Genomic DNA, 8,903 nt, shown 5'->3' on the forward strand with positions numbered 1-8,903 from the left:
AAACTGATGTCGCTATGCGCTGCTGAGAGAGTGTGTGGTGGACGGCGGTACGGTGTGTGGCTGGGAGAATGTGTTGGGAAGGAGGTAGAGGTTCTTTCCCTCCCTTTCTCTCTTTCCCAGGGACAGCTGCCGTGAAATTACAACATAAAGGCCAACTAGCTAAACTACTGCTGTGTGAGATCCCTCTGGGATCCGTGAGCATGTGAAGAGACAAAGGCAGACAGACACAGAAAGCAAGAGAATTCAATAAATGTTTCTTCGTTTTACATCAAGCCTGGGGGCTTACAAATGGAAGGAAGGATTCCAGGCAGTATTACAGGAGCAGCCTTGTTCCAAGAGGCAGCGCCATGCAACCCAACTCCACGCATCCATGGAACTGGCAGTACATGGCATCGCATGTGTCTCATTGGGTGGTATCACTGCCCCAGAGACCCACCACCACTACAGCCCTACCCCAGAGACCCACCACTACTACAGTCCTGCCCCAGAGACCCACCACCACTACACCCCTGCCCCAGAGACCCACCACCACTACAGCCCTGCCCCAGAGACCCACCACTACTACAGTCCTGCCCCAGAGACCCACCACCACTACAGCCCTGCCCCAGAGACCCACCACCACTACAGCCCTGCCCCAGAGACCAACCACCACTACAGCCCTGCCCCAGAGACCCACCACCACTACAGCCCTGCCCCAGAGACCCACCACCACTACAGTCCTGCCCCAGAGACCCACCACCAGTACAGTCCTGCCCCAGAGACCCACCACCAGTACAGTCCTGCCCCAGAGACCCACCACCACTATAGTCCTGCCCCAGAGACCCACCAACAGTACAGTCCTGCACTAGAGACCCACTACCACTACTGTTCTGCCCCAGAGACCCACCACCACTACTGGCCTGCCCCAGAGACCCACCACCACTACAGTCCTCCCCCAAAGATCCACCACCAGTACAGTCCTGCCCCAGAGACCCACCACCACCAGTACAGTCCTGCCCCAGAGACCCACCACCACTACAGTCCTGCCCCAGAGACCCACCACCACTACAGTCCTGCCCCAGAGACCCACCACCACTACAGTCCTGCCCCAAAGACCCACCACCACCACTACAATCCTGCCCCCCCCAAGCACTGCAGACTGCCAAATGCACACTGCACAGCACTGCACACTGCCAAGCCTACTGCATATGTTACCCAGTAAGAGGCACAGGAAGGTGTTGATAACAGAATCAGAAGACAAACCCTCAGGCTGCAGTCTGCTCCCACGCTCGTTTAATGTTCACTGCTCACCAACTCTGAACACATCCTCACCCACAAAACACTGGAGAACAAGCACACCAAAAGGTCAAACAGACGTCTGAGTGTAACACTCTCTTCCCATCTCAGCCACAGAGAGACACGATCCATTCTGGACTCATGCTGGCTCAAACGGGCTGTCTACAGGAGCTGAGGTTAAAAGAAAACATTGAAAACGGTGCTGGGTATTATCACTCTGAGTGTTATCTTTCTGTCCCACTTGGTAACTCTTCCCCTGGCCAGAGGAAGGAAGGTAATCACTCAGCTGTATGTGGAATATGGGAGGCCATAAAGGTCAGCGTGCTGGCCTCGACTGTTAAATCGTCATGCCAGTGAGTTGTTAAACAGTCAGTCTACTTCATGGCACCTACTGTGTGTCATAATATCATGGTTATACCAAGTGTATAATATAAAGCTTTCTAACACAATTGTAATGATTCTTCATAATCACATGACCATAGGGTCAGGAGTCACACAAAGAGCTGTCATACTGATTTTTCATCATACAACACACAGGAATACAAGAACACATGCATCTGAAAGACTATCAATAAGTTTGGATTGGATTCTGAGCAAGACATTGAACAACAGATCACATTTACACCTTGCATACACTCATTCAAATGCACATCCACCACCAAACAGTTGACAATAAATGTGCAATTAAAACTGAGAACAGAAGAACTGATGTTTTTAAACAGGGATGTGGTGCACATCAAGGTTGTTGGCATGCTTTCCAGTCGGACTTCGCACTACACTACCCAGAAACCCTTAGTTTGCTCCAGGTCAGCTGATTATTGGTCACGCCTGTTTCTAGTTAGTCCTCTGTTATCTCCCTATAAGAGTCCATCTTGATCTGTCTAACATTCTCATCTGCTAATCTCAAGATTTTGAGCATTTGTATATTCTACTGCAGTTATTTCTGGTTATGAACTCAGCCGCAGGGCGCGAGGCAGGACGCACAGACTTCCTCGACAGGGACGAACATTTAATAACATAAATGACAGCGGCACTCACGCATTACAAACGATAAACATGAACAAGAAACGATTGACGTTATATGAACAAAATACACAAGGATACATCTAACAAACATGTTACATTTAGACATTACATCTACAATGACCAACCACGCCGCACACCCTGACATGAGTTTAAATACACACAGACAAAACGAGGTGCAGGTGTGTGCAGGTGTGGTTACAAATGAAAGTCCTCCTACTGCATGTGGCTGGCCGAACCATGTGACTCGCGGGAGGCGAGCGTTCCATGACACTAGAAAAATACTGTTATAATATAACAACATTTATATGTACTAGAACAATACTGTTATAATACAGTTAACATTAAACATACTAGAACTATACTGTCATAATACAAAAATACTTAAACGTACTAGAACAATACTGTCATAATGCAGCAACATTTAAATATACTAGAACAATACTGTCATAATACAACATCATTTAAACATCCTAGACTTATACAGTCATAATATATCCACATTAAAAAAACTAGAATAATACTGTCATAATACATCATTTAAACATACTAGAAAGAAACTGTCTTAGTGTAAAAACATTTATATGTACTAGAACAATACTGTTATAATACAACTAAATTTAAACATGCATGAACAATACTGTCATAATACAACATCATTTAAACATCCTACATCAATACTGTTATAATACAACATTAAACATAATAGAACATTACTGTCATACTACAACATTTAAACATATTAGAACAACACTGTCATAATGTAACTACATTTATCCATACTAGAACATTACTGTCATACTACAAAAACATTTAAACATATTAGAACAATACTGTCATAATACCACATCATTTAAACATGCTGGAACAATACAGTGGTCATCATGGGAGCATTAGTTTTCCATCTGAATGGCCAGTTAGCGCGGTTAACTTTGAGTAATGAAAGTTTTTATGGTGCATGTCACAACCTATGGTGTAACTTTAATCCCGCAGCAGTAATGAGTGTGTGTGTGGGGGTGTGGGTGTGTGTGGGGGTAGGTGTGGGTGTGTGTGCTTTCGTGCTTTGGGTATGCAAAGATCTTTAAACTGTTAAACTGTTGACTTGAACTATCTGTCAAAAAAGCTGTTTTCAAAAAGATTCAAAATAAATAAACAGTCTGGAGCATTCTGACCGTGTGTGAGCTGACTGTCCTGCTCTCTGTGTAAGAGCTGGAGCAGTGGACGCTTCCACAGAGCAAGACGTTAAAGTCTCACACTCAGTCTCCCTCAGCGTCCCTCCCAGGTCACATGTGTGCTCTTAAAGTGAGAGAGAGTGCACGTGATCACATGTTCTGAAAGTGAGAGAGAGTGCATGTGATCGCATGTTCTCAAAGTGAGACAGTCGCACATGATCGCATGTTCTCAAAGTGAGAGAGAGTGCACGTGATCGCATGTTCTCAAAGTGAGAGAGCGCACGTGATCGCATGTTCTCAAAGTGAGAGAGAGTGCACGTGATCGCATGTTCTAAAAGTGAAAGACACTGCACGTGATCACACACTCTCAAAGTAAGAGACAGTGCACGTGATCACACATTCTCAAAGTGAGAGATAGTGCACAAGGACGTGATCACACTCTTTTCTCCGAGATGCCTGCTGAAGAATTCATAGATATGGCAGTGAATGAGGGGGATTTAGTTTGTTTGATGTGAATGATGTCATAAGATCCTTTGATTTCCTTTGAGTTTGTGCAAAATCAGTCAGATGTTAGTTATCCGCATATAAATCACTGAATGGATTTATACTAAAGCTAGCTTATTAGTTGCAGTGTAATAATTGCCTAATTGCTACCCATGTTTCAAAACGCATTACTTCTTGCAGGAATTTATCGTTTCGTGCAGCTGCGGGAGCGACAATGGTTGCCAGCTTTGTTTGGCTGTGACAGGCTGCGCTGACTGGTAAGTTTCAAAAGCGTTTTACCTATGACCAAAAACATGGCACGTCATGCTGGGGTCAGGCAGAGGATCCCTAAAAGAAAAACATTAATTCAGCCAGAGGGCTCAGCACACACACACACACACACACACACACACACACACACACACACAGAGTGAGTAAGACTGCTTTCATATGAGAGAGTTAATCCAGCAAAATGAGGCAATGGAACGCGTTCGAGCGGAAAGGGAGAAATTAGATTGGCAATCCAGGAAGGTAATCTTACATTCTTATGATGTCACCGAGCACGCAGGTCATGAGTTGCTGCTGTGTGATCAGGGCCAAAACATGAACGCACACAAGGACACGTACCACATCCACACACACGTACACACTCACACACTCTTGCACACATGCACGCAAACACCACCCACACACACACACACACACACGCTGAGCTCAAGGGGTCAGCAGGTCTGGGTTACCTTTGCATGGCTCCACTGTCTCTGATGACTCATTTCCAAACCAAGCAGATGTCTTCACTCCAACACAGCTCACACACACACACACACACACACACACACACACACAGCAGAGAGGGAATGTGAGAATGTAAGCAGACTATCACCTAAACACCTCTCCCCAAAGACCTTTCATTGTTTTGTTTCCAACTGGTTGTCAGCCATGTGCTGTGACTCAGAACTTGAAGACTAGTACATGAAGGTAAATCTCTTTCTCTCTCTCTCTCTTTCTCTCCCTCTCTCTCTGTCATTCTCTCTCTGAAGTCATAAACAGAAACTGCTGCTCCTGCCTCATCTAGACAAGGAGAACAATAGAAGAAAAATGTCACCCACCGACCAAATACCCTCAAACTAGAAGTAATTGATTATTAAAGTGCTTCCAGAGTCAATATCCAACAGTTTATCATCTGAAAAAACAATTCCAACTCGAGTTATTAATTAAGAACTAATAGATAATGCCCTTGTAGTGTAATAATGATATGTAATTAAAGTAATGATGTGTAGTGAGAGAAATGATGTGTAGTGAGAGTAATAATGATGTGTAATTAGAGTAATAATGATGTGTAATGAGAGTAATGATGTGTAATTAGAGTAATAATGATGTGTAATTAGAGTAATGATGATGTGTAATGAGAGTAATGATGTGTAGTGAGAGTAATGATGATGTGTAATTAGAGTAATGATGATGTGTAATTAAAGTAATGTGTAGTGAGAGTAATAATGATGTGTAATTAGAGTTATGATGTGTAGTGAGAGTAATAATGATGTGTAATTAGAGTAATAATGATGTGTAATTAGAGTAATGATGATGTGTAATGAGAGTTATCATGTGCAGTGAGAGTAATGATGTGTAGTGAGAGTAATAATGATGTGTAATTAGAGTAATAATGATGTGTAATTAGAGTAATGATGATGTGTAATTAGAGTTATCATGTGCAGTGAGAGTAATGATGTGTAGTGAGAGTAATAATGATGTGTAATTAGAGTAATAATGATGTGTAATTAGAGTAATGATGATGTGTAATTAGAGAAATAATGATGTGTAATTAGAGTAATGATGATGTGTAATTAGAGTTTTCATGTGCAATGAGAGTAATGATGTGTAGTGAGAGTAATAACGATGTGTAATTAGAGTAATAATGATGTGTAATTAGAGTAATGATGATGTGTAATAAGAGTTATGATGTGCAGTGAGAGTAATATTTGTAACGGCCCGAGTGCTGCAGAGCTCGGAGCAGGACGCACAGACTCCCTTGACGGAGACAGACATTTATTGAAAAACACGGAAGACAAAGGCACTCACATATAACGCAAACAGTGAACATCAATAACACATACGACTAACGTTAATGATGTGAACATTGTGAACATTAACACTGCCGTGAACGTGAACATGATCAATAACCGCAACGAAGCACACTCCCACAGCAGTTTAAGTACACACAGACATTACCAGACTAAACCATGTGCAGCTGTGTGCTAAGCACAAACGGCGTGGTTACGCCACTGCACGCAGCAGGCCGTACCACGTGACTAGTGGGGAGGGGCGGGTTCTGTGACACTAGTGATGTGGAGTGAGAGCAATAGTGCAGTGCAACATAGGGCAGTGGTGTCTCAGTGGTTAAGGTATGTGCCTTGTAATGGGATGGTTGCTGGTTCAAGCCCTGCCACTGTTGGGGCCCCTGACCAAGACCCCTCAATTGCTCAAGTTGTACTCAGTCATTAGGTGTAAGTTGCTTTGGATAAAAGTGGCATGCTGATGTGTGGTGAGAGTTATTCTGAGTTTCTCCATTGTGCTCCTTTTTCTTTTTTTTTTTTATTCTGGACATTTTTTTTTAGACCCATAACTCAAACGCAAGACGCTGGTGCAAAATCATTTAAACAATTTTAATGATTAAATTAAACGTAGAAAGAACAATGAATTGCCCTTGGCACGAACTCAAAAACAGCACAGTGAATAGAAGGAGATTAACTAATGCGGGGCGGGGGGGGGGGCTTAAAGAGGTTGTGTGGAGTAGATGGCAACAAACTGCAGGCTGCTAGCATTCAGGGGAGGTGGTGGAGGTGAAAACATGAAGGTGTGCTGAGATCCGTGACAGGACTCTTATTGCACGGCACTTTTATTTTGCTCACTGAATGCTTCCCCTTCCCTTTCGTTGGCTGTTCTTCGTCAATCGTTGGCTGTTCTTCGCCTGCCCCTCCCATCTCTTACCTCCCAACATTTCCCAGGTGCATCTGCAGGGAGATGACCTTGACCCCTCGATCCCCCCCCCCACTAGGGTGTAATTGCCAGAGTTTAGGTGTTGGGCTATGCTCCCCACCCCTTACTGCCAGAACCTAAAGAACCTCTACTGTTGGCCTCATCCATTTTCCTGCTCTTTTCTACTGAGTTTATTGCTGTGCTGGATTGTTTTAACTGTCAGCTCAGGCTGGAAACAGAAGCAGAGTCGCTCGAAGGTATGAATAAGAGGTTTAATCCACTCACAATCCAAAAAGCCTGATGCGTATGTATAATATTACAAATCAGACTCAACAAGAACCAGGTGGTCGTAATACTCAGGGGATTGAGAGCACTCAGTAGGACTCTGGGAAGTGTAGTCAGTTGGAGGCCATCTGGAGGCTGAAAGCGTGACATTAGCCTTACCCAGCATGTAGACTTCTCCACCCATACTCAGGGTGCTTAGCTGACCTTAATTATATCCACTTCTCCAGTTGTGTAGTGGGTATTTGTGGTCATCACGTCAGTCTTCACCGCTCTCTGGGTTGTGCTGTACTTCACACCATAACAGCATTTCAGCACAGTTAATGATTCAGCACACCACTCAATCCCAGGTTTTCCAGTTCTACTTTTCAGGCCTCTTCAAAGATAAAGCCAAACCAAAATCTACCAACATCCCCCTCCTCTTCCCGATCCCGGTTTACAAGCTTCCAGGCTGATCCAATATCCCCCTCCTCTTCCCAATCCCGGTTTACAAGCTTCCAGGCTGATCCAATATCCCCCTCCTCTTCCCAATCCCGGTTTACATGCTTCCAGGCTGATCCAATATCCCCCTCCTCTTCCCAATCCCGGTTTACATGCTTCCAGACTGATCCAATATCCCCCTCCTCTTCCCGATCCCGGTTTACATGCTTCCAGGCTGATCCAACATCCCCCTCCTCTTCCTGATCCCGGTTTACATGCTTCCAGGCTGATCCAACATCCCCCTCCTCTTCCCGATCCCGGTTTACATGCTTCCAGGCTGATCCAACATCCCCCTCCTCTTCCCGATCCCAGTTTACATGCTTCCAGGCTGATCCAACATCCCCCTCCTCTTCCCGATCCCGGTTTACATGCTTCCAGGCTGATCCAACATCCCCCTCCTCTTCCCGATCCCGGTTTACATGCTTCCAGGCTGATCCAACATCCCCCTCCTCTTCCTGATCCCGGTTTACATGCTTCCAGGCTGATCCAACATCCCCCTCCTCTTCCCGATCCCGGTTTACATGCTTCCAGGCTGATCCAACATCCCCCTCCTCTTCCCGATCCCAGTTTACATGCTTCCAGGCTGATCCAACATCCCCCTCCTCTTCCCAATCCCAGTTTACATGCTTCCAGGCTGATCCAACATCCCCCTCCTCTTCCCGATCCCGGTTTACATGCTTCCAGGCTGATCCAACATCCCCCTCCTCTTCCCGATCCCGGTTTACATGCTTCCAGGCTGATTCTGCTCACCACTTCATCAGTTCACCAATTCAAATGGATTTGTATGGAGCTTCTTACAATTGTTGTTGTCACAAAGCAGCTTTACAGGAACGAGCAGCAGAGAGGTGCCAGGTGCAGGCACCTAAGGATCAACCCAAAGGTGACCGTGGCAAGGAAAAATTCTCGTAGCACATGTCCTTCTCAAACACTGCCAGGACTTGCTCTCGCCAAGCCCTCACAAATCCCCACGTCTCATCCTCAGCTAACGGGATGAAAAAGTGGCGATCACACAACTTAAAGCTTTTTGCTCTGCAAATGATCTCCATTTGTTTCGCAGTACAGAATCTGCTCGCTTGAGAGTTCTCAAGAACCTCTCGGTTCCTGCTGATACTGGTTCACCAGCAATTCTTCTTCTCATTGATCTCAGTGCAGCTGTTGGTACTATAAATCACAGCATGCATCTCCACCATTTCTTAGCCTCTATGGGTATTT

At 45.0% G+C, this 8,903-nt stretch overlaps 1 protein-coding gene across 1 annotated transcript; it reads left to right on the top strand.

The window, feature by feature from the left end:
* The first annotated feature begins 370 nt into the window (after positions 1 to 370).
* On the top strand, positions 371 to 1,201 carry LOC118242267 (histidine-rich glycoprotein-like). The gene has a single exon (XM_035532192.1). It carries the CDS (start codon positions 371 to 373, stop codon positions 1,199 to 1,201), a length of 831 nt encoding a protein of 276 aa, XP_035388085.1.
* The last annotated feature ends 7,702 nt before the right edge of the window (positions 1,202 to 8,903 follow it).

This window comes from Electrophorus electricus, chromosome 1 (assembly GCF_013358815.1).
Source record: "Electrophorus electricus isolate fEleEle1 chromosome 1, fEleEle1.pri, whole genome shotgun sequence".
Classification (NCBI taxonomy): Eukaryota; Metazoa; Chordata; class Actinopteri; order Gymnotiformes; family Gymnotidae; genus Electrophorus; species Electrophorus electricus.